We start from the raw sequence: 22,576 nt of genomic DNA, 5'->3' as shown, positions 1-22,576 counted from the left end.
CGAGTATCACATGTTGTAAACAGGGTGTCACAGCCCAGAGATGCAACCTAACCTTGAACAGTTATTGGCCCCATTAGTGATAACAGAAGGACAATTACAACACCCCATATACAACAGATGAAATTATAGTAGCCCTTAGGACACCTTTTAATTGGGTTAACATTACATGAGCTGACTGGGGCTAGTGCAAATGTGTAGTACTGACAACTCCCCTGGTGTTGTTTTCAACAAATGAGGCCTCGGAATCATTTTAATCATGAATATAGCCCGAAAATAGGCTCAGTTGTGTTGGCATATTTTAGGGACACTGTACCAGGAAAGGTCAGATAAACAGAATAAATGTCGCTGTTGGTAAGATAAATGACCTGATATCATTATGGCTATTGTGAAATGATTGTGCTGAATTAGATCAGGGAAAACATTTATCATCAAATCTTCTCTAAAATGGGTGAAATCCACCAAATTTCATAATTGATGTGAAAGGCATATAGAGTTGTGTTTTAATATACGCCATGGGAGATTGTGGTTGAATAAAGTATTTCACACCTCCAACCAAAATTAGATATGCCACAGTCTAGAAACAAAATCAAAATCTGGCAGTAAGGTTAACTTAAAAAAATTTCAATTATTAAATATTTTACATAGCGATAAGTCAGAAAAAAATAAGAAAATAAAACAACAAAAATAATACAAAGTAACTACTAACTGTTTAAATAATTATTGATATATTACAATGTATGGCATTTATCAATTATTGACTTGTCAGTAACAGGCACGATTATTACAGGCTTCTGTGTTAAAGCTACATGTCTAATGACTGCTATGTCCTAAAAGAACCCACAATATACCACCATTCATTTGCTACATACCCTTCCATACAATAACCTTTATGTTTCATTGAAATATGGCCTCGTGGTTAAAGCGTCCGCTGACAGGCCGATGGAATAGGTTTGATTCCCGATATGGGCACAATTTGAAACTTTTATGTGGTTCAAATAATGCTACAATTGGCGTAAAAGCATAGTCACTTACTACGTACCGTTCTTCCTTACGTTCAGAGTTTACTGGTATTTTTGAAGCCGAAATCGGTAGGACCAACCAAAAGTTGTATCCTATTTTAGTCGATTTTGGGTGCGGAAAAGCATTTTCAATATACAATGGTTTCCCATAGGGGAAATTCTAAAGAGTCTTTGTACCCCGACGGTGTAGGTCGTTGCTCATAATATCAGTCACTGTTTGGCTGGTGCAGATTCGATTATTTATAGGCCGCCCCCATAAGCTGGCTTGCGGTGTAATTTCATTAAAATCAGATCTTAGTCCTCGCTACCGCTAAACAAAGCGGTAGCGAGAACTGAGGTCTGATTTTAATGAGATTGGCTTGCGGTGTTAAGCGACGAACATATGTAATAATTCTGACTGTAACACACTAGTTCCCATTATTTTAACATTCAGGCGGTCAAGCATATAAGCAAACCGGTGATCTACGATTACGCAACTTTGTGTGCTTGCGTGTCAAAATCCGTTATTCGAGGGTTCGAATTGTATCGTCACATCCCCATTTGATGACGAGTTACACCCAACTCACTCAACACATATCAATTTCGTTCACCAGTTCCTGTCTCTCTGCTTTCAGGATGGACCTCTCCTGGTGTTGGACCCCCGGTCCTCGCCGACGGAGTCTCCTTCAGCCTCCCGGACAAGTCACTGCCTGTGGATCTGAGCTTCCAGCTTGGCGTCTACCCAAGCAAACCACGCCATGTCTCAATCTACCGACACAAGCTGTGCGCCCTCAGTGACCGTGTGTCCCCCCGGGACCCTCGTCTGTTTCGACGCCCCATGAGTGATCGAGCGCCCCTGCTGTCCGAGTTCGGAGAAATGCCTAAGCCTGAACACGTTCAGGTACTGAATAAGCCGAATATAAAATAATGTAAGTTCAACTTGGATTGTTTACAGGGTGGTTAAAAGAGAAACTTGGAATGCATTTATATATATATATATTTGTCATTTGTTGCATTTACACATATCTGGCTAGAACAGTACGGACCTGTTAACCATTGCCTTTTTTTCTCTCTGCAGGTTTTCTCCGTCTCCATGAAGCAGGTTGCGGCTGCTCCTCTGCCGTCATCAGACGAGGAAGAAGAGGTTGTCTCCCCTAGAGCGATTGATGGATTCAGCTCAGAGCAGGTTGTCTCCCCTTCACGTCAGACTGAGGAAGCTTCAACTGATTCTCAGAACAAGGTAAAGTTACATGCTGACACTTTTGAAAACACCTTTGATGTCCATTTATCGGGGTCGAAGGGATTTATATGAAAACTTAAACTAAGATGTCAGGTCCTCAGACGTAAAGGTTCTTTAAAAAGTTGTTTTAAAGAGTCCAAAATTAATCCAATTATAATTGCAATTACACATCCTACATGTAAACCCATTATATCCAGAAAACACCCTTTCATATTAACCTGACGATCTGTTATTCATATTTTGAAAATAATGAAATGCAGTATAAATAGTATGTATTTGTGTATTGCATATATCATATGAACCTCAGGAAACATTCCTCTTGCATCTCGTTACAGACTGAAGTGAACCCTGCTACTGTGGCTCTGCCGTCATCAGACTCGGAGAGCAGCTCAGACTCCAGCTCAGACTCAGACTGGGATGATGCCTCATCATCTTCAAGCAGCACGTGCACCAGCAGCTCATGTGCCAAATGTAACGGTTCCGACAGCTCATCCGACAGCGGCTCTGACAGCTCATCAAACAGCTCCTCTAGCTCATCCAGCAGCTCCTCTGAGGACGAGGATTCCAGCAGTGAGGAAGACGATGTCTCGGACCAACCCACTCCAGAAGTGGATCATTCCTGTATCTTGGACCACAAGGTTAGTTAGCTTGGACCATCAGCTTTGTCGTCTTGGACCACAAAATTCAGAAAAGTTGGCCAAGATGGGGCACATTCTAAGGTGCAAAATAAACAAGCCCAAAATGTTTTTTAAAAAGGCACCTGAAATTCCTGGTTGTGAAATACATTTTTTTTTAAATCTGTAAATGTTAACCTGTGTAACATGTATCACATTATTGTAACCCCATTTTCATTGTCCTCCACACAACCTGACAATGCTCACTGTGGCCACTTATTGTATGTTTCAGTCTGGACCAAGTGCTGAGACATCTCCATGCTCCTCTGGATCCCCCACCACCTCTGCATATGGATCAAGCTCTGGATCAAGCTCTGGATCAAGCTCTGGATCAAGCTCTGGATCAGCTGCCAGCTCAAGTTGCAGCTCAGGATCATCCTCCAGTTCAGGATACGGCTCAGCTGCTCATGGATCGTCATCTTCCTGCCTGGAACAAACTCCCGGCACCTCCTCGGCTGTCACCTTTGACCCTGACCTTGAGAAGAGACTTACGATCACCAGATACGGTCCTCAGGTAGGTTGTTCTTGAAGACACAGCATTTATCATGTCTTTGTTATTTTTATATCTCAGACAAGATATTAAATATAAAGTAGGTAAAATGATTACTTGTTGGTCTTGGACTGTTTTCTGGACCCTGAAATGAGTATAAAAGGGTCTCAGGGACCGACTGAAAATACTGTAAACAAGTAGTCTTAAAGTGAAAAATAATTTACTGCCAATCTGGACACGTGGGATTTGCTGCAAATATGTTGTGAAAACACAGAATTGTGCGGTTCCTACTTTCATAGAGAATAGAAGCATTGACGGAAGAAAACATTTATCCCTGACAAAATTCCCAGAATTCTTGGCAGGATAACTTTGAAATGATATTGGCTTATTGATGACGAACGTTGATGATTTATGTGAAATCTGTTAAGTCACACGTCAACACAGTAGTATTATGAGTGTTTTACTACACAAATAAGTTAATATTGGCTAGGCCAAAAGCCGCATGACTCCGAAAACGCATGCCCACAGTTAAGCGCAAAATATTTTAACTGTGAATTTACACAGATTTATCAGTGGACATTTACAAGAAACTATATCATTCTTTTAAATGCTTTGGTATTTGCAAGAATCGATTTGATATCGTCAACTAAATAATTTTCAGTAAATGAATACTAAAATTATTTTGTTGAAGAGCATATCAAAATTGTGAATTTTGACGTTGCTGAAGTGTATCATTAGTTTCATCACAATCGTGATAACGGAATCTGGTTGTGAAACTGTTTCTCTGGGTAGCTTTTGCTGAAGAAGCACAAGAGGTCACAGTGTTCCTAAACTCGGGGAAAACATCCAGACACAAAGCCAGCTTTTATCTGTCATGTTTGGTGTTTTGTTATATGATTGTGTTGGGTGTCGTACTGTCTTCTCTCTCTCATGTAGTTGTTGTATTTGGGGTAAAAGGTAAAATTTGACTGTATCCGGGCATGTCTTCTGTGAGTAACATAATTGATATTCCTTGATTATTATGTTGCAGGCTCGAGGGCTCAGGGTTTGGTACAACGAGGATGAGGTAAATATCATACCATTTGAAAGTGAAATTTTGTAGTAATGAGTGAGTGAGTGTGGTTTATCGCCGCTTTTAGCAATTTCCAGCAATATCACGGCGGGGGACACCAGAAATGGGCTTCACACATTGTACCCATGTCGGGAATCGAACCGGGTCTTCGGCGTGACGAGAGAACGCTTTAACCACTGGGCTACCCGACCCCCCCAAAGTTTTGTAGTAACATCCGACGATAAAACTTAGAATTTAAATAGAGAGGTAGTGAAACCTCAAAATAAATTATCCATAGGTCATATTCGCCAGTATACATGAAAAACCCCAACTCAGTTCCTCAGTAACATGGGTGTTTCGCAGAGTTGATCACGTAAGCGTATCAGAAACCTATGATCGTAGTTTCGAATATCAGATTCGCCCAGACCCTTTTGTGGTTATAGGTTTGTCAGCATCATACCCCTGGGCTTTACCAAATTAGAAGACGTCTATCACGTACACCACCTCGGGCTCACTCCTCAGTTTCATTGTCTGCCATCTTTGTTCCAGAGTGATGACTCCAGCAGCGATTCAGACGACGAGGCCTTGCTTCCACCGCCCCCTGCCCCCGTACCCTACACTGGCAAGGGCAAGGGCAAGAGCACCAAGAGGAGAAAGGTTGATGACCTCGTCGAACCATTCAGCCGCCTAAGCATTGGCCCACCACGTCCACGTGCCTGCGCTCCCCGTCGCCTCATCAGGTGCTTCGGCAAGCTCAATATGACCGAGCCCCCCAAGATGGCGACCAAGAGGAAGGTAGGAAACTTAATTCATATCGACATTGCCCCATCGTGTAGAATTTAAGAGCTGTTGTCAGAATATATTTCTATTTCGCTACATATGATTTTGACATAGAATTGCGATAGGCATATTTGTAACTATCATATATCATAGTCAACGATCTTTACTGGCACGCTGTTTAGGGCCCCTGTAACCCATGTTAGTTGTAAGAGCCGATTAATGAGGATCGGGCTGTTACATTGAAGACCGATACCTTACGCTATCAACCGCTGGTAACCCTGGCTCAGTTTAACATGCTATCCTGATATAGCTGGGATGTTGCTTAAACCATTAATCAGTCTTTAGTGCTCTGAATAGTCACCATCTACATGACGGTATATAGTAGTACATTTTATAAAAGTAGTTTTTTAGTAAGTTTGTCCGAATACTTTCATTGATGAACGGCTGTCAATAGGTGTACTTGGTTCACGTCCTGGTGCCCATATCAATCTAGGCCCTGACATTATAATAAGTGTCCTTTAATAAATACAGTAAAATAATTAGCGTGCGGGTAATGCATTGGTTCAAAAGTATTTTGACTGCATTTTGGCAATATCACATCTTTTCCACCCGGTTACAATATGTCCGAAGTGACATGCTTGTCAGAGGCAACTAAATGGATCGGGTGGTAAGGCTTGGTTGCTCGCATATCAGTATACCCCAACAGCATCGGACTTTAGTCTCACTATCAATCATTGATTTGTCTGGTCCAAACTCCATTATTTAGCAGCCATTATATAGCTAGGGTAGTGTTGGGTATACCCTTCTTCGTTCAGTATTTGTTTAAACTGAATGAAGTCTTAGTCTTCTCAGTAGATACAGTATTCCGAGAGGTCATTGGTTATTGTAATAATGCCACGTATCTTCACAACTAATGTGAAGCTTTCCTCAAACGCATAGGTTATATGCAAGTACGTGTTTCTACGACACGTATCACTTCGGGTTTGCCTGCCGCATTGAGCTGCCATGCCTTGATTTAACTGAATATACTGATTATAGTGGCATCAAAATCACGACTCACTCACTAACTCGATTCTTGACAAGGGCAGTCACCCTGTATATTGTTTAATATGACAGGATCAGGAACAAAATATCAGGCTATGTAAGAGAAATGCGTTTCTATTGGTAAACCCAACAAAACATTCGCTATTGTAACAGCATGCCTTATAAAGATCAAGACGTACATAAGCATCTATATACGTCTTTGTTTAGATGAATATGGGGCTTTCTTCATCACATCAAGCTGATGTGATATAAATGAATTACTTACCCAAAGAGGCGTCAAACCAAACTCTATACGTTTATTCCCAGGCATGTTTCGACGAAGACTCGGAGCAGGAGTCGAGAAAGAGGAGGCGTGCTCTCCGCAAGGCGGAGCGACGTCGTTTTGCTGAGCTGGTCAGGGAGGTCTTCGGGGCCGACAGCGACGACGAGACTCCCCTGGAAACTCCGACGGAGACACCCAGGAAACGTCGGCGACCACTTAAGAGACGCCAGGCAGCCTCTGATGTGTCTAAGTCAGCACCAGCACCAGCACTGGCCGGGGCAAAGAAAGTCCGGGTGTAAAATAAAAACAAAACTATTTTGGACATTTTCGGACATAAGAAAATATAATAGTAGACTAAGACATAATATGTTCTAATGTAGATTTAGAAGTAAAATACTAATACTATTTTGGACATTTTCGAACATAAACAAATAGAACAATAGACTTGAAAGTAAAATGTTCTAACGTAGATATAAAAGGAACATATTTGATCAATACTTTGCAAAGACAAGGTAATAGGAATAAATATATTTTTCAAAAGATATGTAGTAACTAGATTTAAGATAATTTCTATACAGATATAGATTATATTGCGATTATATGTGTATATAATTTATTTTTTAAGTATTTAGTTCATTCCAAATTTATCATTATTCGCTATTAGGATCGAGGAATAAATAATTTATATTTTTAGATGTAATGTTATTACAAACATGTAATACAAATAAATCCAAACACGTGTATGTAAAGTATTGAAGCATCCTAGGTTTTAGGATGACCTATTTCATTAAATTTTATGAAATAAAAAAATCCATAGGTTAACAAAGAAACATGATATAGGTGTTTAGATTTAACATAAAGAAGGGTTGAGCAAGTTCAGGGTGTTTATCAAATGCATGTAAACTTCATCTGCAATTCAGTGCTAACATACATTTTAGTTGGTAATCCCTAAGAAGTCCAAGTCGAATAGGATTTAACTAAATTAAGTATAATTTCACACCAAAACTAAATGCTTAGAATTGGAATAATTTATCCTTTAAAAATGTTACCTTTTTTATGAGCCAGAAACTTCTTAATCAAAATCACACAGCTCATAATCTGTAACTTAAATGTGTTAATATTTCAATCACAGCACTAACTGTAACAAATTTTGTGTGTAGGGTTTCCCAACGAATGATATTATGATTAGAAACAACATACATTCTGCTTGTATTATCACCAAATCCCAACCAAATAAACGTAATCCAATTATAAAAATAAAACAATAACATTAATCTGTTAAGATATAAATGTAGGGTGATTTGATAAAGGAGGAACTGTAACATCTAAGTTTATTGTTTGCCAGTTTTAAATTAACAACATACAAAAGCTAGTTCTGTGATAGATATTTATTGTATCCTGAGAAGATATAATATTTATATTAAATACGGTTTACACATTTGTCATAATCATACTTTCATAATAATAACTATTTTGCTCAAATCTCATTAATGATATATACTAGTATTTATAAATTTATATATTTACAATTGTTAAACACTATACATAAATTGTTTCCGAATTTTTAATGTCCCAGGTGCTATTTTTTATATTTATATGTTTACTAAAACATAAATATATTTTACTTATACAGTATGTTATCAAATAAATAAGTATTGAACCATATTCACTGTGTTTGAGTCCTACTTCAATACCATTAATTTCATTATGTAAAGGATCGTTCCTACCCAATTGTTACCATTTGGTTCAGCAGCATATTCTTGGATTTCCATGGTTTGAATTGCGTCCTGTAGCCGCTGTTCATAGGTTCGAATCCCAGATTCGCCCCGATTATGATCTTTGGTCTGTCAGCTCCATAAGGGGTTTATGTGATTAACCAACTGGAAAGGCGTCACGATTTAAAACCATTTATTATACCCCCGTTTACGAAGTAAATCGGGGGTATATAGCGTTCCGTTCGTTCGTCCGTCCGTCCTTCCGTCCGAGCTTTTGTACGGCCCATATCTTTTTAACCATGCACCCTAGCTTCACCAAACTTGCTACACACATTTACCACAATGAGTACTTGTGCCTTATGCTAGTTTGAAGATTCTGAATTGTTTTATTTTTGCCGTTACCATGGAAACATTAGAAACTTAAACTTTTAGGGTGGGTGTTTTGTAGGGCCTATATCCTTTTAACTATGCACCCTAGCTTCACCAAACTTGCTACACACATTAACCACAATGAGTACTTGTGCCTTTTGCTAGTTTGAAGATTCTGAACTTTTTAATTTTTGCCGTTTCCACTGACACACTAAGAAACTTAAACTTTTAGGGCTGGTGTTTTGTACGGCCCATATCTTTTTAACTATGCACCCCAGCTTCACCAAACTTGCTACACACATTAACCACAATGAGTACTTGTGCCTTTTGCTAGTTTGAAGATTCTGAACTTTTTAATTTTTGCCGTTTCCATGGACTCATTAGAAACTTAAACTTTAAGGATTGGTGTTTTGTACGGCCCATATCTTTTTAACCATGCACCCTAGCTTCACCAAACTTTCTACACACATTAACCACCATGAGTACTTGTGCCTTTTGCTAGTTTGAAGATTCTGAACTTTTTAATTTTTGCCGTTTCCATGGACTCATTAGAAACTTAAACTTTTAGGATTGGTGTTTTGTACGGCCCATATCTTTTTAACCATGCACCCTAGCTTCACCAAACTTTCTACACACATTAACCACCATGAGTACTTGTGCCTTTTGCTAGTTTGAAGATTCTGAACTTTTTAATTTTTGCCGTTTCCATGGACTCATTAGAAACTTAAACTTTTAGTGTGGGTGTTTTGTACGGCCCATATCTTTTTAACCATGCACCCTAGCTTCACCAAACTTTCTACACACATTAACCACCATGAGTACTTGTGCCTTTTGCTAGTTTGAAGATTCTGAATTTTTTTTATCTTTGCCGTTTCCATGGAAACATTAAGAAACTTAAACTTTTAGGGTGGGTGTTTTGTACGGCCCATATCTTTTTAACCATGCACCCTAGCTTCACTAAAGTTTCTCCACACATTAACCACAATGAGTACTTGTGCCTTTTGCTAGTTTGAAGATTCTGAACTTTTTAATTTTTGCCGTTTCCATGGACACACTAAGAAACTTAAACTTTTAGGGCTGGTGTTTTGTACGGCCTATATCTTTTTAACTATGCACCCAAGCTTCACCAAAGTTTCTCCACACATTAACCACAATGAGTACTTGTGCCTTTTGCTAGTTTGAAGATTCTGATTTTTTTTTATTTTTGCCGTTTCCATGGAAACATTAGAAAATTTAACTTTTAGGGTGGGCGTTTTGTACGGCCTATATCTTTTTAACTATGCACCCTAGCTTCACCAAACTTGCTACACACATTTACCGCAATGAGTACTTGTGCCTTATGCTAGTTTGAAGATTCTGAATTGTTTTATTTTTGCCGTTACCATGGAAACATTAGAAACTTAAACTTTTAGGGTGGGTGTTTTGTAGGGCCTATATCCTTTTAACTATGCACTCTAGCTTCACCAAACTTGCTACACACATTAACCACAATGAGTACTTGTGCCTTTTGCTAGTTTGAAGATTCTGAACTTTTTAATTTTTGCCGTTTCCATGGACACACTAAGAAACTTAAACTTTTAGGGCTTGTGTTTTGTACGGCCTATATCTTTTTAACTATGCACCCCAGCTTCACCAAAGTTTCTCCACACATTAACCACAATGAGTACTTGTGCCTTTTGCTAGTTTGAAGATTCTGATTTTTTTTAATTTTTGCCGTTTCCATGGAAACATTAGAAAATTTAACTTTTAGGGTGGGCGTTTTGTACGGCCTATATCTTTTTAACTATGCACCCTAGCTTCACCAAACTTGCTACACACATTTACCACAATGAGTACTTGTGCCTTATGCTAGTTTGAAGATTCTGAATTGTTTTATTTTTGCCGTTACCATGGAAACATTAGAAACTTAAACGTTTAGGGTGGGTGTTTTGTAGGGCCTATATCCTTTTAACCATGCACCCTAGCTTCACCAAACTTGCTACACACATTAACCACAATGAGTACTTGTGCCTTTTGCTAGTTTGAAGATTCTGAACTTTTTAATTTTTGCCGTTTCCATGGACACACTAAGAAACTTTAACTTTTAGGGCTGGTGTTTTGTACGGCCTATATCTTTTTAACTATGCACCCCAGCTTCACCAAACTTGCTACACACATTAACCACAATGAGTACTTGTGCCTTTTGCTAGTTTGAAGATTCTGAACTTTTTAATTTTTGCCGTTTCCATGGACTCATTAGAAACTTAAACTTTTAGGGTGGGTGTTTTGTAGGGCCTATATCCTTTTAACTATGCACTCTAGCTTCACCAAACTTTCTACACACATTAAAGGGGAAGTGTACACGCAAAAATTACTTTCTTTCTTTTTCTAAACAAAACGCAATTTTAGAATTAGTTAGTATCTGTGTTTGAAAATATACACTCATTTTTTTCACAGTGAAAGTAGGAAGCTCACAATAGTGTGAAAATGATATGCCGTTATGAGGCCTTCGTTTTTCGAGCTAAACAGGCCTGAGTTATCCCCCTTAGATTATGACGTAATTGGTGCCAATTCAACTGGGTCCCTGTCTATTCTCAACGCAAAAGATATCAAGTACCAGTTTGCGGTAAAACAACATGGCCTACGACACACTCCGGCGCAGTGGTGACTCAGCATAACACTATGCTAGCTGGCATCTGAGACGCAAGAATCACACACCTGTACCTACACCACGTGAAGCGGCTCTAACAAAGCATGATGACGTCATAATGTTTATCAATTGGCACCAATGACGTCATATTGCAAGGGGCATAAGCCATGGTGTTTTTGTTATGGAAATAGAACACTTGGTAAATGTGAAAAATATAAATCGTTTTAATGCAAAACATATGTTGATTAATTGTGATATTTTTATATTTTTGTCTATGAAACTTCTAGGTTAACACTTTTATTGTGGAAAAAGTACAAGAAAATTAGGTTCATTTCCGTGTGAACTTGCCCTTTAACCACCATGAGTACTTGTGCCTTTTGCTAGTTTGAAGATTCTGAATTTTTTTTATCTTTGCCGTTTCCATGGAAACATTAGAAACGTAAACTTTTAGGGTGGGTGTTTTGTACGGCCCATATCTTTTTAACCATGCACCCTAGCTTCACTAAAGTTTCTCCACACATTAACCACAATGAGTACTTGTGCCTTATGCTAGTTTGAAGATTCTGAATTTTTTTATTTTGCCGTTACCATGGAAACATTAGAAACTTAAACTTTTAGGGTGGGTGTTTTGTAGGGCCTATATCCTTTTAACTATGCACCCTAGCTTCACCAAACTTGCTACACACATTAACCACAATGAGTACTTGTGCCTTTTGCTAGTTTGAAGATTCTGAACTTTTTAATTTTTGCCGTTTCCATGGACACACTAAGAAACTTAAACTTTTAGGGCTGGTGTTTTGTACGGCCTATATCTTTTTAACTATGCACCCCAGCTTCACCAAAGTTTCTCCACACATTAACCACAATGAGTACTTGTGCCTTTTGCTAGTTTGAAGATTCTGAACTTTTTAAGTTTTGCCGTTTCCATGGACTCATTAGAAACTTAAACTTTTAGGATTGGTGTTTTGTACGGCCCATATCTTTTTAACCATGCACCCTAGCTTCACCAAACTTTCTACACACATTAACCACCATGAGTACTTGTGCCTTTTGCTAGTTTGAAGATTCTGAACTTTTTAATTTTTGCCGTTTCCATGGAAACATTAGAAACTTAAACTTTTAGTGTGGGTGTTTTGTACGGCCCATATCTTTTTAACCATGCACCCTAGCTTCACCAAACTTGCTACACACATTAAACACAATGAGTACTTGTGCCTTTTGCTAGTTTGAAGATTCTGAACTTTTTTATCTTTGCCGTTTCCATGGAAACATTAAGAAACTTAAACTTTTAGGGTGGGTGTTTTGTACGGCCTATATCTTTTTAACTATGCACCCTAGCTTCACCAAACTTTCTACACACATTTACCACAATGAGTACTTGTGCCTTTTGCTAGTTTGAAGATTCTGAATTTTCTTATTTTTGACGTTTCTATAGAATCATGGTGAAACATAAATTTTGGGTAGAGTTTTTGTTCGATCCATGTTTACAATATTATGTGTCCTAGCTTCAGCAAACTTGCTACATTAACCACTATGATTGTTTTATTCCTTTGTTCGCACGTGCATATTCTATAAACATCGTGAAAGAATCTTTGTCCAGTACTCCAGCTAGTGCAGTCATAGGATTACAAGGAACCACATAACTGCTCACTTGAGATTGTTCATTGAAGTAGAGAGGGTCGTTTTCGACGGTTGTCCACAACATGGGCTTCGGTTACCATCAGAGTGATCGAATTTAGTTTTACACTGCTCAAGGCAGTTTTCGCGCAATAGCATGGCCGGAAACACCAGGATAAGTCTTCGGCGTGACGAGCGGACGCTTGAACAACCCGACCACTCAATCGACCCGTTACTGTTTAAAATTCACATGATGTTAACATATCCACAATATGGATAGAATACCTAAGTATCGGTGAGCACAGAATTCACTTTAAAGACAGCAAAAGCAGGTCTTTCGGTGAGAACTCGGAGGTAGATTAGGTCTTCTGTTGTGGATTTTCATCAATGGCACGGCTGTTGTGTTTCATTGTACTAGATGGCCATGCCAAATAGGTGCTTATTAACGATGCAATAGGTAGCATTATATGACTAAAATTGTACAGGACTGGTCGGTTTATTCAGGGCAATAATGTCACAAATATTGATGACGTCACATTTAAAGACAAATCCACCCAAGTCTACAACACGCCGCACAGCACATATCCGAAAGTTTGTGTAAGCGTTTTGCACTAGCTGCACGTGATATGACACAACACGTGCGAAGTCACAAACAACGCACGTGATGGCGTTACACCTGTTCCTGTTTGAGTTAAAATTCAACGTTCAATTCATATTGTGACGAGATAAATTTAAACATTGATAATGAATATATTGAGAGTGTATGAAGCCTGTCGTTGAAGGACAGTACAATAACTAGATTATCACAGATTGAATTTAAAGCTAGTATTAGAGCTTAAAATGTAACAATTATTAGACAATACAATATAAAACCGGCTATAGATCGCCAGCAACCAAATCTAGGCAACCATACCAGGGAGTCAGGGACCATGTTCAAATTTCAAATGCTAAGCTGAAATTTTAAGATACATACTAAGTTGCAATTTCAAGATAAGTTGAAATGTTAAGATTATTATGTTGAAATTTGAAGTTACTTTGTCGAAATGTAAAGATGCTAAGTTGAAATTTATATTAAGTTTAAATTTCAAGACGCTTTGTTGAAATTTCAAGATGCTATGTTGAAATTTCAAATAACTTAGTTAAACATTTTAAGATTTTAACTTGAAATTTCAATGTATGTGTCTGGAAATTTCAAATTACTATCTTGAAATTTCCAGAAAAAAAACCAAGATGGCCCCAAAAGGCTTCAGTAATTACAACTGTGGTAGTGGTAATTACAAAAGTGGGACTTATGACACCCTCTCAGGGCGACAATAATTTGATACTTAAACCTACTTCGAGGATACAGCCACTGACAATCTCAGGTAACAATTATACACTACCAATTTATAAGAAACAACTATGTACATCAAAATTTATCAACTCATTCAATTTTGACACCACCGTTACCACGCGACCGTCCCTGTTAAATGTAAGACAACATCTCGGTTTTGAATGGTTCTGCCCCTGCGAAAACAGTGAAGTTCGGCTAAGCGTCATACAATCTCACCACACATACCACTATCGCTGCCCATGGGGTATGTTGATATGTATATTTTGTTGTCCAGATTCCGGATTTATTATGTTTCCGACATGGTCTCAGTTGTTTGTTGCAAGTCATTGTTATCCCCCACAGAGAACTTGAACAATGGTTTCAAATTCACTGTCAAGGTTACACTGGCTACAAGAGGGCGTTACAAGCCCCGTTATTACTGCACTGTCGTTCGCGGTGTGGGGTAGGAGACAGGTGGTTTGGGATCTTTGACGAGAAAAGACATCCTCATGCATATCAAACAGGTGTAGGATTGCTTGCATGTATATTCAGTTCCTCTGCGTGCTCGTGCAAGTGAAAATCGCGCTAAAGAAACTTGCCTTGTTTATAAGGACGTCAAAGTAAGATTGACGAACGTGAATTGGTGAGCTGACATTCAAAATAGTGCAAACCGAATCCGCATTCGCTTTCCGTGACCCATTCATGTTGTTTATGTAATTTTTTTAACGTAATGAATAATTTTTGTTACCTTGTTGAAAGAGAATTACATATAAATCTAATCTAGAATGATATTGAAACATTTATTGACTATAAATAGGATTGGGGAAAAGTTCCAAGGGCTTATACTCCGTCATTTTCTTTTCAAACGTACAGTACGATTTATATATCATTACCAATCTCATTAAAATCAGACCTCAGTTCTCGCTATCGCTAAACAAATGCTTTGTTTAGCTGTAGCGAGAACTAAGATCTGATTTTAATGAGTTTGATATCATTACGTGAATCAACTATTTAGAACAAAGACTATTGGACCCAAAAGCATGAATTAGTTCATTGTTTTTGTCGACAGAATATAATTGTATGTACAGCTTTAAAAGGAATTCACTGACACTGACACCTGAGTTTGGTGATAATATAGAACAATAACATGATCTTCCTCTTGTTTTGCCAAATTTGGAAAACTCATGGGATAACAATCTATGAAATCTAATGTAACTTATGACATTCGAGGACTTGTTGAACCATAGATGTGATTTTCCAAAAGTTTTGAAGTTAGTTTTTAGATTACTGCATGCATGACTGGAACTGACCTTTCTTATGACCTACCCGTACCTAAACGTGCTGACGACACCTAATATTTTTTTCACTTTTTAAGCACTGTTAAAAAGAGATTTTTCAACTCAAATTACGCTCAGGACCAAGATTCGGAGAGTGTGCACGCGCCATACCAACTATAGGTTGTCGGATGCGCAAATGATCCTAACCGTCTCGTCCTATACTTGGAGCCGTAGAGGAAGTGGCCAAAAGAGTCACATGATACATTAGACTCAAGGATGCTTTACAATCTCATTAAAATCAGATCTTAGTTCTCGCTATCGCTAAACAATAGCGGTAGCGAAAACTAAGATCTGATTTTAATGAGATTGGGATGCTTTATTAATTTGTAACCTGCAAAAAAATAAAATAAAATAAATATACTCTCCCCTTACCCCTAAAGAGCCACAAGAAACAAGATTATAATTGTAACTGGCCTAAAGCACGCAAAACCAGTGACTACTTAAAATTTAAACATATCCTTCACCCACTAACAATCGATAAAGAGTAAGGGCAGGTCAGTCATACACATTCTTCAGTTCACAATGAACGTTAACAAAACACTATAAATTTTAAGACAAAGACAGTGGTTTAATATCTGTTGGTTATACTTGACCCCTTGTTCAGCCCAGGTGCTCAGCGGTGAGACGAGAATTTCACAAATAGACTGAAAATATCATGCACCGCATCTCGACTGAATTATTTGCAAGTGGTTTTCTGTTGTACAGACATTTCAGCACACTGGCATTCTACGTGATATATAATGAAGCTATATAACCTACTTACTCCCACACACGCGATAAGAGATAGAAGAAGTAGTCGTGTTATTGTGAGTGTTTACGTTACGACAAGACACACGAAGTTGCTTGTAGCAGATACTTATATGCGTCTGGAAAAAGGTTAAGCACTCCTTACTAAAGGTTTCCATATACAATAACAATTTTACAAATATTGTATCCTGTATGAATTTCCAGGCTAAACAGATTTCTTTTTGCTTACCAGGTGACATACAAATTAAAGAAGTGAAACGGAAATCTACAGCCATGTTTTGTATCTGTTCCACGGCAATAGCTATTTGAGCATAGTGACGTACCGATTGAAATAGTGAAACGGAAATCATATGCCATGTTTTGTATCTGTTCCACGGCAATAGCTATTTGAGCATAGTGACGTACCGATTGAAATAGTGAAACGGAAATCTACTGCCATGTTTTGTATCTGTTCCACGGCAATAGCTATTTGAGCATAGTGACGTACCGATTGAAATAGTGAAACGGAAATCTACTGCCATGTTTTGTATCTGTTCCACGGCTATAGCTATGTGACGACCCATCCAAATGCTTCCTCTGATTCTTTGGATCATTAGGTGTGCCTCAAAACTTAATGACGATCATCTGGGGAACATGTAATATTTTCGGTGGCATCTTATAGACAATTATCAACATCTGTGCCATGTGGATATTTCCATAGATACATGAAGGTTGAGAAACATGAAAATAAAGAAGCGATGGCGATAAACCTTTTTCAAGGTGTATATGTAATCCGCTGATGATGACATTCCTCTCAGCAAATACGAGGCGATGGGATGCATTGTTAAAGCGTTGACTTGCTTGATGGCGTGTCATCGTCACACAACGTCGTGGATCGTTGCTCATAATATCAATCACTGGTTTGTCTGGTCCAGACTATTATTTTCAGACCGCCGTCGTATAGCTGGAATATTGCGAGTCAGCGTTAAACAACAAACACATCATATAACGCTCGGACAAGTGTTGATTAGTTTCGAAATGAATAGTACAATCGTTTTGCAGATTAGCTAATAGTTTAGCTAATATCAGTTCTGCCAATCTCATCCGAGTCTCCATTCTGACTTCATAGTGCTGCAAAAGTTCGCACAGTCCAGGTGTACTGCTCTCGTATTTCAGAGCTCAACCCTCGACAGGCCCTTAAACTAGCAAAGTTTAAACTACACGTGAGGGTTAAATTATGGTTCACAAAGACTTGTTAAGTACATCTGCCACGATGAAAGAGGAGTGGGCGGTCTTCAGTTGACTTTGTCATTCATGTCTATCAAACTACTCGCCAATGTGAACACCCTGTCTGACTGAACCTGACCACCCCGGCTATCAAATTGTATTAAAATAGTATGCGTGGAAGTGGAGGTGGTGGTGGTGGTGACGGTGGTGGAAGTAGTTGTAGTAGAAGTAGTAGTTGTAGTTGCAGTAGGAGCCATCGTATTATTATTGCAATGATGGTCGTAGAACATGTAGTTGTTTAGTTATCGTAAAGCAGTAGAGGTTTAAAACGTGAGATATTGTAGCCGGACATGAGTAGCTGTAGAAGCAGTTGACGTAGCTGTTGTTTTAATAGGTGAGGTCCAATAGGTCCAAGGTTATTGCACTTATTTAGCGACGTGCATGCACGTGTGTGTGTGTGTGTGAGTGTGTGTGTGTGTGGCTGCTTGTACTAGTCCGGACTAATGCCAATTTATAGTGCTAGCTCACTAAGATACCATGCAGCAGTTTAACATGAATACCCCACTCACACACAGTATACTGACTCTGAGCCGACCAGTCCTTGTTTTAGCCCATGTATGCCGAGCGCCAGACAGGGTAACAACAAGTACCATCTTTTAACGTCTTTTGGTTTGACGCGGTCGGGGATCGAACCCCGGACCTTCCGCTCACCAGCTGGATGCTTTACCACTAGACCACGGAGACGGTCTATTGTTTTAATAAAATATTTATTGTAATATTAGTTTTAGTACAGTATATCTAGTCAGATTAGTGATGCTTGATATCAGCAGAGGTGTTTAGTTATTGTGTCGTTGTACAGTGTAAGCAGTATAACAGGTTGTCTTTCAATAGGATGTTGGCAGAGGTAGTCAAGTTCGTTCACGTAGTGGTGTGTAATGTTGGTACAGGTTGTCAAGGTCGTGTATGTAGTGGTTGTGTGTCATGTGGCAGAGGTAGTCACGGTCGTGTATGTAGTGGTTGTGTGTCACGGTGGTAGAGGTAGTCACGGTCGTGTATGTAGTGGTTGTGTGTAATGGTGGTAGGGTTGTCACGGTCGTGTATGTAGTGGTTGTGTGTCACGGTGATAGAGGTAGTCACGGTCGTGTATGTAGTGGTTATGTGTCACGGTGGTAGAGGTAGTCACGGTCGTGTATGTAGTGGTTGTGTGTAATGGTCGTAGGGTTGTCACGGTCGTGTATGTAGTGGTTGTGTGTAATGGTCTTAGAGGTAGTCACGGTCGTGTATGTAGTGGTTGTGTGTCACGGTGGTAGAGGTAGTCACGGTCGTGTATGTAGTGGTTATGTGTCACGGTGGTAGAGGTAGTCACGGTCGTGTATGTAGTGGTTGTGTGTAATGGTCGTAGGGTTGTCACGGTCGTGTATGTAGTGGTTGTGTGTCACGGTGATAGAGGTGGTCACGGTCGTGTATGTAGTGGTTGTGTGTAATGGTCTTAGAGGTAGTCACGGTCGTGTATGTAGTGGTTGTGTGTCACGGTGGTAGAGGTAGTCACGGTCGTGTATTTAGCTGTTGTGTGTAATGGGAATAGAGGTAGTCACGGTCGTGTATGTAGCGGTTGTGTGTAATGTTGGCATATGTAGTCACGGTCGTGTATGTAGTGGTTGTATGTAATGGTGGTAGAGGTAGTCACGGTCGTGTATGTAGTGGTTGTGTGTCACGGTGGTAGAGGTAGTCACGGCCGTATATGAACCGGGTGTGTGTCACGGTGGTAGAAATAGTCACGGTCGTGTATGTAGTGGTTGTGTGTCACGGTGGTAGAGGTAGTCACGGTCGTGTATGTAGTGGTTATGTGTCACGGTGGTAGAGGTAGTCACGGTCGTGTATGTAGTGGTTGTGTGTCACGGTGGTAGAGGTAGTCACGGTCGTGTATGTAGTGGTTGTGTGTAATGTTTCTAGATGTAGTCACGGTCGTGTATGTAGTGGGTGTGTGTCACGGTGGTCGAGGTAGTCACGGTTGTGTTCGTAGTAGTTGTGTATAATGTTGGGATTTTGTATTGAGACCAGATATATATTTTTTTCAATTACAGTTTAAAAACAATTAATTTACGAGCCAAAATATGAACAACATGAAGCATAACTATTTTTTAAAAGAATTTTCGGGGACATTCTTTTTATAAAATATGGGAGTAAATGGTGTCTTACGCCGCAGTCAGCAACATTCCTGGCGTGGGACAACATGTCGTTGTGGAAATACAAATTCTAGTGACCAAGTCATCACGGGAGAAGTAGTCTAGTAGCTGTATTTCAGATTTAACGGAAAATATAACAAGAAAAGTACATGTGTGAATTACAAAAAAAGTGATAAATAACATATATAATCCTATGCAACTATTGATTGTTCGACAACGCATGGATGAGTGGTTAGTTAAATCAAATCCCACAATCAATCACCATGTAAACCAATCTGACTAAAAATCAACGGAATGAAACCATGACAACGGATATACAATACCAGAAATCACACCGCTCAATTACACAACTACAATAAACCTTAAAGTCATCAAAATAAATCATAGCAGGTGAAACAAAGGTTACCATGACAACTCTGCCGCTGATAGATTAATAAAGCCCCTGGGTTCATAACCGCGGCTGTTTTCTGCAATTCTTCGACATTTACAAATGTTTTGTATCGACTGAATGTAAACAATAAGAGTTCCATTTATTACTCCACTTGATTTAACACGACGTGGTGTACGAATGGATCGGTGTACATTGCACAGCGTGTTTGATATTGTGTTTTGTAAGAAAAATGTTGGCGGATGAGGTGCAATGGATTATGTGGGAATGGCGTTCCACTGTTGCCTATATCAGTCAGCCATTTATTCCGTATAAATGGCCATAAGGCCAACAGTACAACGTGAGTAAAAAATGGGACAATATAATGATACGGCGCCACTAACATGATTCTATTTTCTTTCACAATACATTCATATTATTTCTTATTTTAAAGACTTTATCAAGGAAAATACAGAGCTTAAAAACTTATCATAATCAACCATGTTCAACAAGTTAATAAATTTGTACATATTTGGTTGATAATAATAATAAGTTGGAAGATATTTAACACGTAAATGGTTATAAGCCGGACATCCCAACACGACTTGGAGTTCATCTTCAACTTGTGCGTTACAATAATGACAAGATGTGTCTGGTGTTTGGTACTTTCTATAAGAATTTACACTAAAACCATGAATATTACAACGTAGCTTTGTCAGGCATCTCCGTAAACCTGCATTATTGATAAATAAGTATTTCTCGGGATTGTAGTCATGTTTAATCATGAGTAGAATTGTAAGTATCTTGATATGGATATTTCATGGCTCCACTCTTGGAAATATACATCTTTACATCATTGCTGAAATAATTCTAAGAAGTAGTTTCTGTTATCATTTGACTGGGCTACCCACTGATAACCAAAACCATATTTGCAAAGCAGTTTTCGTACTTTCGAGATCCAGTTTTCATCAGCCGATTCGTCTAATCTTTTTAACATTTCATAGCACTTCTTGGTGTATCTGTGTGTTGGTTGATGGAGAAGCCTGATCCAAAATGCAAGTAATCTGACATTTGCAAATAAACATAGCGGATAACGCCCACACTCAGCTAAAACAGCTTTGTTTGGGGATCTGGAGCCAATTTGTAAAACATTTTGACAAAAGTTTGTATGGACTTTTTCAATAGATGTTGCCTATATATTCATGACCAAATTGAAAGAAATAATGTATTTTAATGTTAGATTAAGTTCATGCGGAAATATTTGATAATACATTAGTGATTTAATAGAACCGTGGAATCGTTAATTATTTTTTTTAGATATACACGGCGTGTTTTCAATGCCGAGCTTTCTTGCTAAATTGAATTTGGAACTGAACGCCTAGCATATTGGAGTGTGTGTATGGTTTTACGCCGCTTTCAGCAATATTCTAGCAATATCACGGCGGTGACATCAGAAATGGGCTTCACACATTGTTCCCATGTGGGGAATCGAATTCGGGCATTAAGCGTGACGAGTGAACGCTTTGACCACAAGGCTACTCCCCCGCCCTCAACATTTTGGAACCTACATGTACAGTTATATAATTATTTCAAGACGTATTTTTCTATAACTACCAGTTTCAGTGATGCATACTCCAAATGAACTGTTCGAATCAGATGCGATTGTTGTGATTTGAAACCCCTGACCAATCAAAATCATGAATTTTGCAAAGGAAACATAAAACGTGCTTCAGTGCACGGGAGTGAGTGATGGAATATTGTTTACTCCATAGTCCGGCTGTCACGAGTGTCTGTAAATATTCGAGTCTGGGTCAGGCAAACCAGTGGCTGATAGCATGAGGCCACGATCTCCTAATACACTGTTAGCCAGGTCACACATTGAAACCACCTAAACCTCATTGACCGACTCTATTCGACCTGCCCCTGAATCACCACTAGCGCTTCAGTATAGGGGTGCACAATGAACACAGTTGTATGGTCTTGTGAAGTACGGGTGTACTTTGAAAAGCTACGTGAACAACATCCGTAACAATACAATTTACGAGCTAAATAAATGTTACCCCCCCCCCCCCCCCCCCCCCCCCCCCCCTCTCTCTCTCTCTCTCTCTCTCTCTTTCTCTCTCTCACACATTGACAGTCTCACAAATTCACACACACTCAGACTCTCACGCACAATATCTCTGATAATGTAACAAGTTTTAGTTTATGTATACATCAAGACAGGTATTATTTTGTCATTACGCTGACAACGCTACCAGACATTTACGAAGCAATGCATTCTATGACCAAACTACACAATACCCAATGGAGACGGGCGTGCGGAGAGCTAGAGGCATGTAGACTCAATCACACATTGTGTTGATGGGACAGTAAGGTGTGTCCCAACTCGCAGTGGCTCTGAATGCAATTTCGTGTAAGCTTGCGTTTATCTCTCTGCCCTGAGACTCAATTATATTAGAATAAAACTCACTAAATACTGTATCGGGGTCAGCCACAACAATGCCATAGACTAGCGACGCCTTACATTTTCACGCCCAGGTCGCGAACTCGGT

General features: G+C 39.1%; 1 protein-coding gene across 1 annotated transcript; it reads left to right on the top strand.

Annotated features, from left to right (window-relative positions):
- The first annotated feature begins 444 nt into the window (after positions 1-444).
- Positions 445-6,838, top strand: LOC124138857 (uncharacterized protein DDB_G0271670-like). Its single transcript, XM_046505743.2, has 8 exons — positions 445-448; positions 1,634-1,899; positions 2,077-2,238; positions 2,574-2,876; positions 3,145-3,426; positions 4,433-4,468; positions 5,003-5,248; positions 6,584-6,838. The coding sequence occupies exons 1-8, from the start codon at positions 445-447 to the stop codon at positions 6,836-6,838; spliced, it is 1,554 nt and encodes a 517-aa protein (XP_046361699.2).
- Positions 6,839-22,576: the final 15,738 nt, after the last annotated feature.

Source organism: Haliotis rufescens, unplaced genomic scaffold (assembly GCF_023055435.1).
Source record: "Haliotis rufescens isolate VD_foot unplaced genomic scaffold, xgHalRufe1.0.p SCAF_2, whole genome shotgun sequence".
NCBI classification, from domain to species: Eukaryota; Metazoa; Mollusca; class Gastropoda; order Lepetellida; family Haliotidae; genus Haliotis; species Haliotis rufescens.
This window is presented reverse-complemented; position numbering and strand designations above follow the sequence as displayed.

What these genes read in the sequence shown, in the direction of transcription:
- LOC124138857 (XM_046505743.2), top strand. An exon ending in CCTGTATCTTGGACCACAAG is followed by an intron (nt 2,877 to 3,144) that starts GTTAGTTAGCTT and finishes TGTATGTTTCAG; the next exon opens with TCTGGACCAAGTGCTGAGAC. An exon ending in AGATGGCGACCAAGAGGAAG is followed by an intron (nt 5,249 to 6,583) that starts GTAGGAAACTTA and finishes GTTTATTCCCAG; the next exon opens with GCATGTTTCGACGAAGACTC.